The sequence below is a fragment of the Microtus oregoni genome, unplaced genomic scaffold (assembly GCF_018167655.1).
Source record: "Microtus oregoni isolate MIOR12 unplaced genomic scaffold, Mior012 000026F_ref0000081, whole genome shotgun sequence".
NCBI lineage: Eukaryota > Metazoa > Chordata > Mammalia > Rodentia > Cricetidae > Microtus > Microtus oregoni.
The window spans coordinates 33880359-33899353 of NW_024543085.1; the positions used below are offsets into that span (position 1 = coordinate 33880359).

Below are 18995 nucleotides of genomic sequence, written 5' to 3' on the forward strand. Positions count from 1 at the left end.
TCAAAAATGTCAAAGTTCAGTACTTACTTAAAAACCAATCCAAAGTCAGATTGTGGTGGTGCACGCCTTTAATCCCAGCACTGAGGGTGCAGAGACGTACGGATCTCTGTGAGTTCAAGGCCAGCCTAGTCTACAGAGCAAGTTCCAGGACAGGATACAAAGCTACAGAGAAATGCTGTCTTGAAACCTCCCCTCAAGAAAAAAAAAAAATTAAAAGCGGGATGCTGGTGTTATACACCTTTAATCCCAGCACTGGGGAGGCAGAGGCAGGCGGATTTCTGTGAGTTTGAGGCCAACCTGGTCTACAAGAGCTAGCTCCAGGACAGGCTCCAAAGCTACAGAGAAATCCTGCCTCAAAAAACCAAACAAACAAAAAACCAGTCGAAATCATGACTTCTAAAAACTCGTTTGGGCAAATTTTTTAGCAATCAAAATATATTTTGATAAGTTGTTTAATTTATCAGAAAACATATTATATATATATTTAGCTTAGTTGTAAATCATGTTGAGATAAAACCTATTTCAAATCTTTTTTAGCAATACTGACACTGCTTTCAGTGAATGGTTAAGTTTTAATAAAACTCACTGGGAACTTTTCTTACTAGAACATTAAGATGAATGAGGTGGATAACAGATTTATTGTATATAGAGGAGGGAATAATTGGAAAGTAAGAATTGTGTTTAGTAAGTAATCCCTTGAAAATTAACGTTAATTACAAACACCACTGGAATAACCTAACTGAAAATATTTGGGTAAGAATGCTTATAATTGCAGCATGTCTTAACATCGTAACCTGTATCTTTTCCATCCAGAGAGAGGGTGTTTAGAAGGGGCTTCATATAGGATCTTAACAATTCATCTTTGTAATAACATTTTAGAAACTTTGAGACTTACTTTTTGCAGTCCTTTTTAATTTGGATGGATGCCATTATTGGTATCTTTTGCATAGATAGGATTCCCTTATATTACTCCAGAGGGTAGTTGGAGCAAGGCAACTATGAACTATCAAGGTAACAATTCTCTGATAACAGCCCCTCTAGCATTGCAAAACTGAATACAATATGTATGTATATGTATAAATTTGTTTCTGTGTAGTACTGGCAGGAAGCTGGATTATTAAAATTCATTGTATTTAAATTTACATTTGTGTCTCTGTCCCTGGATATCTTTTTAATTCTCTAGACCAGTTGAACTTATGGTTGAACTCATGTTTATGAGTAAACAATAGTATTTAGTTGAAATGATTCCATTTTCAGTGCTGTATTGATTCAGAAGAAACATCAATTCTGGCCTGGTGGGAAACTGAGGCAGGAGGATTTCAGTGACTTCAAGGCTAGCCTAGGCTACCTAGTTACAATCTAGTCCGAATTAGGACAGAACCCTGCTTGAACAACAACAAAAAAGGAGCAAACTATATGTATGAAAAAGTGGGAAGAAATGATTGAATATTTAGCCAGGTATGGTAGTACAGTGAGACCATAACGCAATAAAACAAAAAAGACTTTTTAGATACCCCTGTTCTTTCATACATGCAGGATAATATATTACATTTCCTTCTTATCACATTTAATAAATATGTAATTAATGATTTTGTTTTTTTCATACAATAAACTTAAAGTTATCTAAGGATAGGGAAGTATAGGGATATTCAATAGGAACTATGTCACTGAATAGTACCATGTAATTTGAACCATTTAGTGGAAAATCTTGTGTTACATACACAGACAGCTTACCAAAAATGCTGTTTGTGTGTTTGGTCTGGGGACCCAGAAAGTGGGAGAGAGATGGAAAGGTAGGTGAGGGTGGGTATTTAAAGGCGCTTTGGTTTTGTTTGTCCCTGTAGATGAACTATAAAAGAGCAGTTGCGTAGTGGTACCTAAGATGGCAGTTACCCCCTATCCTTTAGTTTTGAATTTGTGAAGAAATTTGAAATGGTAAAGGAATCCTGGTTCTCTGGGAAAATGTTGCTCCCTCTTTGCAAAGATTTCTTCCCTCTCACTTTTCTAAAAGTTTTTAATTCCATTTTAACTCTTGGTTAAGTGCAACTTCAGTTACTTAAATCAGTTAATCACTTAGGTGACTCAAACCTTATTAGCATATCAGGAATAGGAGTTATGGTGGTAGTAAAATAGATGACTTGGATTACTGGGCACTTCAAGAAAGGAGTCCTTGGTGAGTGGGGGGGGATTTGGACAGTCAGAAGGGCAGCATGGTGGCATTGGGAGGTTGGGCAGGGGGATGACCAGGAGGTGGGAAAGAAATGCATAAGGGAGATGGGAGGGCCAAAGACAAACTTTGCCTTCTTTGCAATTTTGCCTAGGGCCCTGGTGGTGGCAACCGCCTGTGTGCCACTGAAAATCGTGCCGATGCCTGGCATACTGCATAAATGGAAGCAGGGTACCGCGTGAGTTGAAACATTGGTCACACTATATAAAGTTTGTATATGTGAATCAGTGTAACTCAAACCCATGTAACTGGGGGTCTGTCTATATTTGGAATTTTCTAATAATACATTATAAGTTAAGGAAAAGAACACTGGGCTGAGACTCAGGAGACCTGGTTTCTAATTAGAAGCTTGGGTAAGTCACATAACCTTTTTCCTTCAAGTTAAATATATAATTTGTTATATGGAAAGCCATATAATTTCCTATGTTAACACTAAAAAATGTTGAATAAATAATTTTTTTGAAAAAGTCACAAGCGGATACCATTACTAATATTTTACCTTAAGTTTAAGATTAATTACATTTTTAAAATCTTATTTTTAGAAAAGAGAGATAATTTGCTTTCCCTGAACTTATTCTAGATGCTAGCAGGAGGGACCACATAGGAAATTTAAAGGAACATTTTAAGAGTTGTTTTGTGGCAGTTGAGAGAAAACAGTTCAGTGCCCTCAAACAGACCATAGTCATTTTGACTAGATAGAATTAATTGCAAGAATGTCCATTGGCATAAAGTCTCTTTGTGAGCACATAGTTTGGTTGGTTATAAGTCTCTGGCCATGATTCCAGAAAGACTTAGGAAGGTACAATTAATGAGAACTAAATAAAATTGAGGTGGACTGGAGTACCACCCACACCCCCAGTGATAGGGCTCAAACTCTGGGCCTTGCACATGCTAGGGAAGCTCTGAGCCACTGAACTGTACCCTTAGGCCTAGGACCTGGGCCTAGATTACATCCTAAATGTAGAAGTGTGAAGTTACAGAAGGTTATTCTGAAGGTACCATGTTTTAAAATTGGTTTAAATGGGAGCACAACCCATATCTGAAAGGTTAAAATGAACCAGGAATGGTGAGGTATATATATAGTATAGATCATAGAAATAGAATTGTGTGGTATCATCCATAATGATGGACTGTTTTGATCAGACTAAAGTTGCCTTCAGCTGGGGATGTATCTCAGCAGTGGAGTACTTTCTTAGCATGTGCAACAATCCTCCCCTGGGGGACAAAGGGTGCTCCAGTGGCTCTGTAACTCCAGCAGGGCTCTTCTGTCAAGTCAGTGTTCTTGGAGTAGAAGATCATGATTGCTGTGCATGGGGCCCTCCTCTGATCCCAGCATTTGGAAGGCGGAAGCAAGAGGATCAGGAGTGCTCCAGACTCAGCTACATACTTAGTTTGAGGCTACCCCAGGCTTCAAGAGACACCATCTCAGAAAACCGAATCAGCATAGCACTAAAAACATATAAAAAATATTAGATAATTTTAGCTATTTGAGGTAGCAATTTTATTGAGCTGTATGATAATACTTCAGTTAATACAGAATGTTAATCTTAACTGCTATTCAGTTATATAATGTGTGATAACATAAAATTGAAAGGATAGTCATTTTAGGTAATATGCTTTGGAAAGTGCTGTGCAGAAAATAATTTACCTGTTCTTAACACAAGCTTAACTAATGGATCTAATCTGTGTCAATAGAACAGTACCTTTGCAAAATTATTGAATCAAAGATTTGTAGTGTTTTTCTTCTGTGGGTTATCTTCATTGTAAAATCATCTTTATTGTAATATGAGTTTCTCTTGTCATCAACACACATACTCTCTTAATTTTTTTCTCATCTTAATGAATCATATCTTGGTTAGTTGTAAGCCATCCTTTTATCATACTTGGTTCATTTCATTTAAGTAAAAGAGGTACAGCCTTTACTGTCCAAGTACACATTTTAAAAAGCATAATCATAGGATATTTCATAGTCTAGAGCATGTTCATTCTTTTAACATAAAAAATTTAGTAAACCTAAGGCCAGTTTTCCAGTGTCTGTAACTGATTTTTGTCAGGGTTCAGGAATCTCCAAAACAGTGATCAGTTAAAAGTTTCACCCCTCATTTTGCATTTTGAATTCTAAATAATAATTCTATCTACAGAATAGCCCAGAAAACGATAGTCTCACTTTATAGAACTGTTGTCTTGGAACTCTGCAGTTTAGCACTCCTCAAGTAAGCCTATGTTTCTGAGACAATATTTCAGGTAAAAAAATAAAATAAAAGAAGAAAGATTATTTTGTGTGTATGTGCAAGCACTGTGAGTGGCAAGTATGTTTTTAGGTAAAGGAGGGTGTCAGCTAAGGTTAAAAGTATTTAGAATGGGGACTACAAAAGCAAGTATGTGTTATCATGCTGAGGTTCATCGAATCTTTGTACAGTAACATGCTAAGAGTGAAACCTGAAGTTGCTGAGGGTTCAGACAAGCAATGAAACCAAACATATATATAGATGGCTTAACACTAAATGAAGTGTGGCAAGACTAAGTGACACATACCTCTGTAATCCCATCACTTGAGAGGCTGAAGCAGGAGTACCTAGAATTCCAGGCTGGGCTACAGAGTGAGAGCCTGTCACAAACAAAAAGCAAAATCCCCCGTCCCCAAAAAGGTGAATTTGTAAACCTGGAAGGATTACGTTTTTAATCCTCTACCATTTGGGAGGCTGAAGCAGGAAGATGGTGAGAGGTTAGCCTAGGTTGCAAAAAAACAAAAAATTTTAAAAAGATGCTTAAAGCAGTAGGTCAGTGCTGAATTTGAGGAAATATAAACAGTTCTGCTCACCCTAATCAGTATATGAAGAAATTGTAGGCAAGAAGATGAAAGAAGTTAGAACATCTGGTTGGAGAAAAAAATGAGGGAGAGAATTCTGCAGGGTAAGTTTCTGATAAGAATCTTACCACTTTAACACCCTAGCCCTGGCCTCCCTCACACACACAAAAAAAATGTTCCTTTTTTGGTGGGTATGTGTCTGTGCATGCAGGTATGTATGTGTAGAGGTCAGAGAACAACAGCTTCGTCTGTCTCTCTCTAGGCAGTTTGGCATTTACAAGTGTGTACCACTATGGATAACTTTGATTTACATGGGTTCTAGGGATCAAACTTGTGCTTGAAGAAAAGCACATTAGCAGTGAAGTTATTGCTCCAGCTGTTTGTTTTATACTGGTCTTGAAACTCCTAAGACACAAGCAATCCTCCAACCTTAGCTTCCCAAATAGCTGGGACTACAGGCATGTGCCATTCATTGTTCTACTCCTGTTCTTTTGGGTTTAAATGATAATTTACTAGTGACTGCTTGGGTAGAAATGGGAAGGCAAGTCTAACATAGATTAATTTTGTAGTATTATTGAGGATATAGAGGAAAGTAATATTTTAAAAATTAAAATTTACATCATGGTTTTGGTTTAGCTGAATAACTTAACAAGTCAAAAGCATCAGAAAGTGACATACAGCTCAGTCAATTGATTAAATGTTATATTTTATTTCTTAACATTGATCAGAAAAAGAACTTTTTTTGTAGAAAACACTATTGACCCATATTTTTTAATTTAGTTGTGAACCATGTACAACTGATGTTTGACCTATTTGACTCATCGTGAAAAGAATTTAACCAGCTGCCCTTGCTGAATCTTTTGTCCTGTCTCAAGAATATGGTAAATTGTTTGTTTTTATTTTCTTGAGACCTCATTTCTGTAGGCCTCAATTTTATATTTTAAACTATTCAACACTTGGCTTCTGAGTAGGGAGGGTGGATAGTTATGGAGGATGCATAGTGTATCAAGTTTTGTACTGTAGACTGTCATGCTGTTTATATATTATGCCCTTTGCTGTTAGTGCTTAAAGATGTTTTAAATAAAGGTTTAAACTTATTTATTTTTAGAAGTATGAATTGTTATAACCCTCGGCAAGTGCTTTACAAATAAACGCTCATTTCCCAGATATAGTGGCTCATACCTGTAATCCTGCCTAGTGGGAGGCTGGGCAGGAGAATTTCTGTGTTTGAGGTCAATCTGGGTTACAGAGTGAAACTGTCTCAAACTCCAAACCCCCCAAATCAAAACATTTGTTGGCTACTGTTCTAGATCGCAGACTAGCCACAGTTACATACACAGTTAACTTCCCTCCCCCACAGTTTCTCTTGGTAGCTCTAGTTTGCTCTGTCGACCAAGCTGTCCTTGAACTCATAGAGATCCTCTTGCCTCTTTAAAGGCACAGGCCGCCACCCCCCAGCTCAAATTCTTATTCTTGAGGCGGGGCCAGAAATCTATTTTTTTTTCTTTTTTTTTCTTTTTTTTTTTTTGGAGACTTGAGTTTGTGTGGCCTTGAAACTCCTTATCTAAACTAACCTAAAGTAGACTGGCCTGGAACAGAGATCCAACTCTCCGTGTCCTGAGTGCTGAGATTAAAAGCATGCGATACCATGCCTGGTTCTTACAGTTTTTGTTTTTGCTTTTTCAAAAAGATTTTATTTATTATGTATACAGTGTTCTGTATGTATGCCTACGTGCCAGAAGAGGTCACTAGATCTCACTATAGAGGGTTGTGAGCCTCCATGTGGTTGCTGGAATTGAACTCATGACCCTTTGAAGAGCAGCCGTTGCTCTTAACCTCTGAGTCATCTGTCCAGCCTCTAAAAGAAAAATTTGTTTTTCAAGACAGGGTTTCTCTGTAGCTTTGGAACCTGTCCTGGAACTAGCTCTTGTAGACTAGTCTGGCCTCAAACTTACAGGCCGTCTCCCTCTGCTCTTACAGTTTTGATGTAACTAAAAATTCAAGAAATCCTATTGTAGATAAATATTTCCCACCCTTACTGTTTATGTTTTTGTTTTGTATTAATAATTTTCTTTTTTCTTTCTGTTCGTTTGTTTTCAAGACAGATTTTCCCTATGTAGATCTGGCTGTCCTGAAACTAGGCTGGCCTTCAACAAAGAACACTGCACTGCTTGTATTATATTTCATCTCTTGATTTTTGAGGGTTATTTTGTTTTGTTTTGTTTTTGTTTTTTTCGAGGCAGGGTTTCTCTGTAGCTTTGGAGCCTGTCTTGGAACTCATTCTATAGATCAGACTGGCCTCAAACGCACAGAGATCTGCCTGCCTCTTCCTTCTGAGTGCTGGGATTAAAGGTGTGTGCCATGGCTGGCTGGCTGGATTTATTTATTTATTTATTTGTTTATTTATTTATTTTTTAAAGCAAGGTTTTGGTGTGCGTTCCACGTTGGCCTTTATCATCCTCTGTTGTTCCAGGCAGATTTCTAAATTGTGGTACTGATTCTTCAAGCAGTTGACATTACAGGCCTGTGCCTCAAACCCCTGCTTAAGTTAATTATAGAAAGATATTTGTATTGCCATAAAAATAAATACAAATAAAAAGGCATGTTATAATGATAATGATACAGTTGAACTTTTTTTTTTTTTTGGAGACAGAGTTTCACTGTGTAGCTCTCACTAGCCTGGAACTCAATACAACAGGCTGGCCTCAACACAGAGATCTGCCAGTTTCTGCCTCCCAAGTGCTGGGATTGAGGGAATACATTACCATGTTTAGCTTGTTAGAATTCCATATATTAAAGGTTAGAATTTGTCAGGTATATTAAATAGAATAATATTGCCAATAGAAACTTCTTTGTTGAGTTAATGTTTCATTCTCTTTGGTAAGTATCTTGACAAAATTGAAAAACACCCCAAACCTTGTGCCAACTCCATATTTTGGAAAATACTGTTCTAGGTATTCATATAAGATGTAGAGTTTAATAAGAAGCCTGAGCTAATAGGTCAATCATTTTATAACTTAAAAAAAAGATGTAAAGTTATTTGCCAGTATATATCCAGCATATATCCTGGCCCATGAGTAGGAATGACTAACCAGAAATGACAAACTTTTGAAATGGAACATTCTCAGTTATCTCTAGGGAGGTCATCTAGACCTGCAGAATGAAATCACTTTATTTAACTTGGCTTCTCAGTTTTTTCTTCAGTGTTTTGGTTCATGAGAGTCACCAGTTCTTAAGATGTTACTAACAGTGGCAATGTGAAATAGGAACACGACAATAGAAACCCCGGGGAGAGCATGATTCTAGTTTATGGAAGGGGACAGAGAGGGACATTCTTCCTAGGAAAGAGATGATTTATCTAAGGCACTAGAAACTTGGATAGTATGATGAATCTGTCACAATTTAATTTGTAGTATTAGAGGAAATATTTATGGCTGGTGGTTTTTTGATACTTGTGTTGTTCTTTGCTTTTAAATTTATTTGTGTATGTATGCCTGTTTGTATGTGTGCATCATGTTAGCGGTACCAGAGGAGAGCAGAAAAAGTCATTTGATCCCTTGGAACTGGAGTTACAGGCAGTTGTGATTTGCCTGGTGTGGGTGTGGGAAAACAAGGCTAGGTTTTCTCTTCAGGAACATTCAAGTTTCTTTAACTTTTGGACCATCTTTCCAGCCCCACAGTAGTGTTTTTAATTGATTGTTGGTTGACAAACTTTAGGATATAATTCATTGATAGCAGTAGAATCTCAACTACTTTGCTTGGTGTCCCCCAGTTTGCTTTAGTCTTTCTGTTTTTGTTTTGTTTGAGATAGGGTCTCTGTGTTTTGGTTGCCCTGGAAATCCCCGTATAGATCAAGCTAACCTCAAATTCACAAAGACCTGCCTGCCTCTCTCTTCAAGTTAATTCTTTTTCCTAGAAATTTGAGGTGTATTTGATTCATTTGTTTGTTTGTTTCTCTGTCTCTCTCTGTCTCTCCCCCAAGCTATCTTTGAATTTAGGTGGTGATCCTGCCTCTGTCTCCTGAGTGCTTGGATCATAGGCATGAGCCTACCAGTAATCCCAGAAAGACCAAAAATCTAATATGTAAATATTTACAAACATGTATGTTTAACACTCTTTAGTTTGTTTTTTGAGACAGGGTTTCTCTGTGTAGTTTTGGTGCCTGTGCTGGAACTCACTCTGTAAACCAGGCTGTCCTCAAACTCACAGATCCACCTGCCTCTGCCTCCTAAGTGCTGGGTGTAAAGGTGTGTGCCGCCACCATCTGGCAACACATTTTCTTTTCTTTCTTTCTTTTTTTCTTATTGGTTTTTCGAGACAGGGTTTCTCTGTGGTTTTGGAGCCTGTCCTGGAACTAGCTCTTGTAGACCAGGCTGGTCTCGAACTCACAGAGATCCGCCTGCCTCTGCCTCCCAAGTGCTGGGATTAAAGGCGTGTGCCACCACCGCCCGGCTAGTTTCTTTTTTTAAAGATTTATATATAGTATTCTGTCAGCATGTAAACCTACACGCCCGAAGAGGGCGCCAGATCTTTTTACAAATGGCTGTGATCCACCATGTGGTTGCTGGGAACTGAACCTCTGGAATAACAGTGAGTGCTTTCAGCCACTAAGCAATCTCTCCAAACCTGGAATAGAGTTTCTTTAGAATCTCTGTTCTTATATTTCCATCATTACTGTTCTGTTAGCATCTTAAATTTGCTGTAAACCCTTTCTCTAGCTTCTTCCTTTTTTTTTTTGGTTTATTTATTTGTTTTTTTATTTTTTTTAAATATTTATTTATTTATTATGTATACAATATTCTGTCTGTGTATATGCCTGCAGGCCAGAAGAGGGCACCAGACCCCTTTACAGATGGTTGTGAGCCACCATGTGGTTGCTGGGAATTGAACTCAGGACCTTTGGAAGAGCAGGCAATGCTCTTACCCTCTGAGCCATCTCTCCAGCCCCTTGTTTTTGTTTTTTGAGACAGGGTTTCTCTGTGGCTTTGGAGCCCATTTTTCCACACAGGGTTTGTCTTTGTAGCCTTGGCTGTCCTGGAATTCAGCTCTGTTGACCAGACTGGCCTTGAAGTCATAGAGACCCGCCTGTGCTCTGAATGCTGGAATTACAGGCGTGCACCACTACCTCCTGGCCAGTTTCAGGTTTTTTTTTTTGTGTGTGTGTGTGTGTGTGTGTGTGTGTGTGTGTGTGTGTGTGTTTTAAGATTTATTTATTAAGCATACGATGTACTGCTGGCAAGGAAGGCATCAGGTCTCATTACAGATGGTTATGAGCCACCATGTGGTTGCTGGGAATTGAACTCGGGACCTCTGGAAGAGCAGCCGCTGAGACATCTCTCCAGCCCCCCAGCTTCAGTTTTTAAAATAATTTTGTTACATGGGTTTTCATACATAAGTGAGATTTTTAAAGTTTGTAAAATATCAGAAGTCTTTGATCATATACAGCAGCATTGAAATTACTAGCTATGCATAGTACATGCTTATAATTCCAGAATTTGGAGGACTGGGGAGGGAAAGTGTTTTGAGTTTGAGACCAGCCATGGCTGCATAGTTAAACTCTATTTCTAACTCCTATTCTTCCCCACTAACTCCCACAAATATTTACTTTGGTAGTTCTTTTTTTCCTTCCTTCAGATACAATTATTTGAAAGTTTTTAAGCTTGTCAGGAGGATTATGGTTAAAATTATACTAGTAGCTATTAATGATTATTAAAGTGTAGGACTAGCTGGACAGTGGTGGTGGCGCACGCCTTTAATCCCAGCACTCTGGAGGCAGAGGCAGGCGGATCTCTGTGAGTTTGAGGCCAGCCTGGTCTACAAGAGCTAGTTCCAGGACAGGCTCCAAAAGCTACAGAGAAACCCTGTCTTGCAAAACCAAAAAAAAAAAAAAAAAAAAGGTAAATAAAGTGTAGGACTATATTAATCAAAGCCTTTTCTAAACTGTAAATACCATTATGTTTACATTTTCTGAAGAGAGAACGCTGCTACTAAGTGTGACCTATACATTCAGAAACAAATATCTTGACATTCAGTTGGAAGACTTGTAACTTTGCTTTTGTATAAAATATATGATGTTATTATTTAGATGTCTTGAGTCCTTTTATAAAGCATAATGTAAATTGCTTAAATATACAGTAGCTCAGACTGAATACATTTACTAAGGTAGCATGAAGGGGAAAAGTATTTTATAAAGTAGCTTAAGAAAAACTGGGCATGGTGATGCACACTTAATCCCTTGGCAGGTGAATGCAAGAAGAGCGGAAATTCAAAGTTATCCAGCTAGATAATGAGTTTTGGGCACCTGGGCTACAGGAGACTCTGTTCTCCCCCAGTCCCCAAAAAAACCCCAAACAAGAAGTACTTAGGGACTGGAAAGATGACTGGTTAAGAGCACTTGCTGCTCTTGTGCTCTTGTATCAGTTTCCAGTACTCACATAACATCTCACAACTAGCTGTGCTCCAGTTCCAGGGGAATTTTGTGCCCTCTTCTCACCTCTGAGAGCACCAGGCACAAGTGTGATACAAATACATACATGTATACTCATACACATACATATACATAAAAGTAATAGCACAAGTAATTATAAGGTATAATCCCAGTACTTGAGGAGGCTGAGGCAGAAGGATCATGAGCTATAGTTTGAGGCACTAACCTAGCTTCTCTGTCTCAAAAGCAAAAACCAGTTGCAGAAAGGTTTATATAAGTGAATGTTAAAGGACTTAAAGATAAATGAGATTTGTAAGGTGCAAGGAGTACTGTATTATAAGAGTGATCAGGTTGGCTGACTTTTCAGTATAGTAGATAGTGGTTAGCTTTGCTCATGGGAAGATGCAAGGTTTTATTTAATTGTACACTTCTTAAATTATCTCCTTGCCCTGGAATAGTTGAGAAACTGGATATAGGTTTTTATGTAATTCCTACACTATTAATGTGAATGTGCAGCTTATATTGGAAGAAAGAGTATTAATAGCTTCTCTTTATATTAGGGGGATTCAAAAGAGGGTAGGCAAACAAGAAGCTAATCATTTTCAACTCTATGCTTCTTTCTAGCTTTAGTTTTCCTATCACTGAGGGAGTGTAGGTCTTATTTCAGAAGGAACGAGCCTGTTGTGTACCAAGCTAATTGAGTGATAAAAGGTCCTACAGATGGTGGTGGAGAACACTTTGCTTGTTATACTAGAAAATGTGGGAGAACATTCCTGTCTCTGCCTTTACTATTAAATATGGGATACTTTCATTGCTTTGTATGCTGATGCATTTCCTGCTCTACTCTTTGTTTTTCCTAAGCTGAGCTCTGAGCTAAATACAAAGAAATATTCTGTACAAAGAAATATTGATTGTTTTTATAATGCTTGCCATTAATGCCTGATGATATACAGTAAGATAGGATTCTGCATACAATTAAATATGTCAAGTATTACAAACTTTAAGGTTCTTTTGAAATTACCATACTAAACTCAGTTCACTTTTGCTAACTTCACAGTTGTTGATCACATAGCATGGTCATCCACTCACAGCTTAAAAAAATACAGGGAGCATCGGAGAGAATGGGTAAAGTAAAATTTTGATGTTTTTAAAATAGCACCTAAATAAATGAAAGTTGATTTGGTTTATTGTTTGTAAGGGAGGGAGAGGGTGGGAGAAATTGAGGGGGAGGGGTGGGTTTTGGGAAAATAGCATGCACTGTGTATAATGTCAGATACTACTTAGGCCAAGGTTTTATGTGCTACTAATAAAATTTATATCAGGTCATAGGATCATAATTCAATATTGGGTATTGCAGTGGGGCTCATTTTCCTTCACAGCAGATTGAAGGGAATTTTGAGAGCAATATTGGACACATTTGAATGGGAACCCTGGTTTTAGAGGAGGCCTTTCTTTCTATTTCCCCCTGTGAAACTGATGCTTCAGTATCACCTTATGTTCATTTCTAACTAGAGAATTAAGTAGCATGCATTTCAGTTTTATTGTATACTTGTGACCCAGCTGTTTTCAAGTTTTACAATTTATGACGCCCAAGAAGGGATTGTACAAAAGAAGGCAATGGAGTTGTAATTCTGAAGATAGTTGTTTGGTGGACATTATTAATAGAACTTTGGTGCTTCTATTCAATGAAAAATTTGTGACCACCCAAAATTTTAAACCGGAGTCCTCACTGGCTGTGGTGTGACATGACTATGTATAATTCCAGAGTTTTGGAGGTAGAGGCAGGAACATCAGCATTGTGATAATTTTTTATCTGTATAATTAGTTTAGTTGAGCTACCTGAGACTGTGCCTTAAGCATAAAAAGCCTAATTCCTCATTCTAAAATCTTGCATTGTGGTTATATGTAAAACTTAATTAATTTTTGTGGAGGCCATGGGTCAGAGAGACATGTTTTTATAGGTAAAATGATTTGTTTTTGTTGTTGACTATACTTGGTCTAATCACTGCCTCATAAATTTTTTTTTTTCTTCCAAGGTAGGGTTTGGGGTCTCTGTATAACCATGGCCTTACTGGAACTTTCTCTGTATACCAGACTGATGTTGCTGAGATTTGCCTGCCTCTGCCTCTTGAGTGCTGGGATAAAAGGAATGTGCCACCACTACCCAGCTCAAAAATTTCTTGAAAAGTTCAATTATATACAATAAATACATATTGAAGAAAGATCTTAAGAACCAAATTTCACCTTCCAAAAATTGTTCCCTTGGCTCCAATTTGTATTCCCAGACATACTCTGCCATTTGCCAAAGCTGACTATGGTTTACTTACTGTTCCCCAAACCTTCAAGCCCTTGTAAACTTTGTCAAAGATACTATTCTGATCTGGAATGTTCCTCTTTCCTCTTAAGTCTTGCCTGAAGCGTTTAGATTTTGGCTTCTACCTACTCCCTGAAGCCTTTCCCACTTTCTCCAACCTTTACATGGTAGTTCTAGTATGTTTAAAATATCCCTTTGACACTTGAATTATGTTATTTTGTGTTATTGTTACTTATTTCCTATTTCTCTAGGGAAAATGTGGGCTCTGTAACTCCATTTTGTAGAGGATAGAGTAACTAATAGGTTTGATTCAATGATTAGGATCTAGCTAGTATCATTTCCCCCATAATTTATTATTAGTTTTTAAACACGTGAAAATTTATTGGGAGAATTAACTCATATTTGTTTGTATGATTCAATGACCAGGAAACACAAACATAAAGCATGTTAAATTGATAAAATCCTGTATTGTAAGAATCTTTTGTCATTCTCTTTGTAGTCTTTTTTTTCCCCCTTTATTTTTTTCTCTAAGTGGTTTGTATTTTACCTAGTTGCTTTTGAAAAACATGGTTTGGGCCAGATGTTGTGACAAAGATAAAAATACAAGCATTTCTGTTTTAAAATTGTGTAGTTAAATTATACTATGTCATAAGCCCAAATTTATTCAAATGCTGCATGACTTTGTATTTTTGTAGCCAAATTGTTTGAAAATATTAGCCATAAAGTCCTAAGTAGAACTTTTAAAATATCAATAGAAAGATCCTCATTTACATGTCCTTCTCAGAGTATTGTTTTATTTTGAACTATTAATTTTATTATTTTAGTAAAAAGATTTTTATAATGGCTAATATTTGAAAGCTATATTTCATATTTTTTTCTACAGTTACCAAGTGTTAATGGAATACCTGCTTATTTGTAGTGGAATATTTTAGATGCTTTTTTGGCATTTATAGAAATTGATTTCTTTATTATTTTAAAGCTCACTGGGGCTACTGTTACTATGTTTATATATTTGTAATTGTTCATGTTTTTCTGATAGTGTTCTTCAGGCCATGTATCCCTTGTTAATACACCTAATGTGATTTCTTAAGCAAAAATGGGCACCCTATTAGATGAGATGTTTGATTAATAAAACATCTGTAAATTTTAACTCAGTCTAAGACCTCATTTTTAACCCTTCTACCAATGAGTCTTGTTTTACAATAGACTGAACTGACATTGCTGTTTCATTACCAGAAAACTTAGACAGGTGTAGCAGGGTGATTCCTAGTAAGTTCCCCCCCCTTAGAAATTTATTACTTTAAAAATTCTTAACATAGTCACAGTAGAGTTTTAAGCAAAGCCTTTCTAGGATCAAAAAGCTTCTATTCTAGTTTTAGCTTTCTCATGTGAGCTTGTGGTAGTTTGGTTCTTGAATGAGATTGAGGCACTCAACTTGTCTTCCTTGAAACATACTTTGAAAGAAACATTTCTCATGTAACCCAAGGTCCACTTGTAGAGTTCCAGTCTTGGGCTTTAGCTATCTTCAGTAATGTTTTTTTTCTGGGCTTATACTTATTAAGTCAGTATTGTAAAAACAAAACAGAAAATAAACACTCTGATTTTGTTCACTTTTGTTTTCATATACAAGAATCTTTACAGTCAACATGTACTTCTAGGTGCTGTATTGAAATTGCTGGCAGAGTCTATTCTATACAAACTGAACAATCTGGCCCCTTGTTTTATTTGTAAAGGTTCAATGTATCTATGCCTGCCTACTTCAATCTGCAAGGGAGTTTCAGAAAGGCCCCGCATTCGCCGAGCCGTGAGTTATCACTAACTTTTCAGATGTGTTAATGAATGTGGAACAGAAGCAGCTGTGTTTAAAAGAAAATAAAAGTCCATCAAAGTGACATATTATAGTAGCAGGCTTGAACACTAAATAGATTATTCCAAATTGTGTCACAAATAACATACTAGAGATTAGCCTCAGAAAACCTATTGTTGAAATGCTCTGAAGCTATGAGTTTAGCAAATTATCTTTCTTAAAAATGTATGTGTCCTACTTGCAAATCAGAATGTTCTTTACATCTTCTTAACCAAGCTAAAACAATCTGAACAAAATCTTACCCCATAGTGTTTAGTTGACTTTAATTAAAGTTAAGCTCTTCAATATAAGACCACTTAAAGGGGGTAAAGTTTGAACATTTTTTTTTTGTTTGGTATTCACATATGAAAGTACAGAACTTAATTTAAGAATTGCTTCCTAGTTGAAATGTTTGGAGTACTTTAGGTATCATGTGAACTACAGAGGTATTTACAATCTCTCTTGGTTTGTTTCAACAGTTTTCGCTTCAGTAATTCACCAGTAGGTTTTCATTTATCAGTGATACCAATTTAAGGCTAAACCACATTCTTTAGGGCTTATCATTCTGCATAAAGGAAACTACCGTGTGAGTTTTTCTTTTATTTCTTCAGAGATTCTAAGCAAAAAAAAAAAAAGTTGTAACTAACATTTGTATTTTTACTCTAGCTAGTTACCTTTCCTTAGACTCTTTAAGCTTTTGAGTAAATAGCTATATTTGATAAGCAGGTTGGTTGCTTCTGTTTAGGAGTTGTGTTCTTTTATGTGAGCACAGAATATATTTTATTTTGCCTGGTTTGGCAATGTAGCACAGACCACATAAAACATGGAATATGGAATCTTTGGAGGTATTAAAGTTAACATTTCATTTAGGCAATGTGCCCTTGTTTGACTGGTGTGTAAGTCCTTCTTCCAGGTTTGTACACTCTTAAACACCTTATTCTACCCTCTAACTCCTCCCAGCAGCAAAAGGGAGACACTTCAACTGGAACAAAATAGTGGAAGAAATGGCGTCTGGGGTTCAGTGGGGATTCGCAGTGTGTATGCAATGTTTGCAAGATTATTTTTTTTATGTTTTTCAATTAATGTAAATAATTACAAAATAGTGTTTACTGTCAAGAGACCATTGTATACCAGTAGAAACTCTTGGTGGGTCTGCTGCAAGTTGCTTAACCTGTTGGGGCCTCAGTTTTTTCATCTGCAGTATGAAGGAGTTGGACTTGATAACCTATAAATAAATGAAGTCCATTCCTGCTCTAAAATCCTATGCTTTTCTGAAGTACTTTTATTTAACAGAATGCTTTGCTTTCCCACTTTGACTATTTGAATTACATTTGCAGTACATATACTGCAATTGCATGTTCTCTAAAATAGTTTTTCTATAGGATGGCATATAAAAAACTAATCCCTCCTGGGTTGATTTATAAGTGTCTGTAAGTAGATAGTCAGACACCAAAAGCTAGTAATAACTAGGACTTTCAGAATATAAACACTGTCTGTTTGTCTAACCTTGAGTATTATTAACTTTCCTATATTACAGGAGACACTACTCGACAACGAATCAAATTCAGCGATGACAGAGTATGCAAGAGCCACCTTCTCAACTGTTGTCCCCATGATGTCCTTTCTGGAACTGTACGTGGTTAAGTTGTTTTATTACTTACTAGTGTGCTACAAAAATGAAGTTCTTGGTAAACTCTTAATTTTTTACCAAATTACTTACTTTTTTAAACAGTGTTAGAAAAGATTTGCATCCCTTTCATTGCTTGTTTATTCCCACTGATAATTTAAATGTTCAATAATGGGTTTCCTTACAGAAGTAGTTGTCTTTTCCATTTCCCCCCACCATTCTTCTACTGGTTTTGTTATTCTTGTTTTTTCTTTTCTTCTGGTCTTAGAGATGAACATGGAACCTTGCACATGCTAAGCACATACTGAGCCACTGAGGCACATCCCAGGTTCTCTGCTATTTTGTTGTGGTGATGGTGGTGGTTGGTTGTTTTTTGTTTGTATTTTGGTTTTTCGAAACAGGGTTTCTCCATATAGTCCTGGCTGTCTCCAAACTCTTTCTGTATACCAGACTGGCCTCAAACTCAGAAATCCACCTCTCTCTGCCTCCTGAGTGCTGGTATTAAAGTACCATCACTGCTAGACTGTTTTTGTTTTTGTTTTTTTTTTTTTTGAGGCCTGTCTGATGGTTCAAACTGGTAACCTTGAACTTGAACTTTTGACCTTCACACTTCCAACTTCTTGGATCATAGGTGTATCAGAAAACTACACCAACAATGGGTTTTTTGGTTTGTTTGTATTTTTTTCTTCCCCTTTTATTTATTTACTTATTTTTATCTAAAACGGGTATATTGGATTGGTTCCCCTGTGGAGTTGGGATTTAGGATACTTTTAGTGCCACTTTCTCCTGAATTAGCATCCTTCTATAAGCCTTGCTTTTCTTTCTGCCTCTAGGCTGACAGAGAGGACAGTGTGATAGCCAACACACAAGACCTGTGTGATCTTATGGCATTCTGGGTATTTCACACCCGTTAACTGGGAATTGGGATTCTGTACCAGGTGCTTTTTCTTATTTCCTCTTCTCTTCTGAAGAGAGGTGAAGAGATCTTACAAGTGGCATATTCACATAGGGAGGTGGTAACTGTCTCTTGGAAAGCATGCCCCCTCTTCTTTAAATGGTACAGAGGATCTTTAACTTCTGAATTTGATTGAAATTACAATGAGTAATTTCCCTTCACAGATACTTTTGTTGATGGGGAACTGTAAGGGGTTAAGTCTTGACTTCATTTTATTTCTCATTTGCCAGAAATATCTAGAATAAAGAAAGGATTTCCAGATTACTCTTTCATAAGCAGTGAGTAAGTACTCTTAGGCACGGATACCCAAATGAATGTGTTTTTTTTTTTTTTTAAGTGAGATTAAGGATATCCCCCAAACATAAAAATATCAAGACATGTGCAATAGGAAGCATCTTTGTCATTTCTTAGTGGGAAATGCAGTTGAAACTATTATGTGCCTAAGTCTGGTATGGTGATCTAAATGCGGAATTCAGCATATTGCCAGCCTGAAGACTGAATCTGAAGTGTGACGCCAACAGAGCTACTGAGTGAGACCTTGTCTCAAATAAGAGTCTGAAAAAAGTTTTAAGTATAATAGACATAGTAAGAAATTTAGTTTGTGGGCAAGTTCAATACTTGAATTAGGACTGTGACAAATATTAACAGGTAATAAAATGATTCTGTAATGTTTCTGTAAGTACTTCCACTTTAAATTTTATTTTGTTTATAATCCTAACTTCAGGGATCTAAGACATGCACTACTGCATAGCTTTTTTTTTTTTTTTTTTTTGGTTTTTCGAGACAGGGT

At 36.9% G+C, this 18995-nt stretch overlaps 1 protein-coding gene across 6 annotated transcripts in view; it reads left to right on the top strand.

The window, feature by feature from the left end:
• LOC121463502 (putative RNA-binding protein Luc7-like 2) overlaps positions 1-18995 on the top strand; it is a 58439-nt gene that overhangs the window by 1379 nt on the left and 38065 nt on the right. For 2 of the 6 annotated variants that reach the window (XM_041675756.1, XM_041675758.1), the window contains exon 2: positions 17161-17255. In XM_041675756.1, the coding sequence (XP_041531690.1) occupies positions 17161-17255 (95 nt within the window). Of the gene's footprint in view, positions 1-2321; positions 2406-2561; positions 2581-5816; positions 5918-12520; positions 12589-15510; positions 15582-17160; positions 17256-18995 lie in introns of those variants that run through there. The other 4 variants (XM_041675757.1, XM_041675759.1, XM_041675760.1 and 1 more) reach the window with 4 other exon arrangements.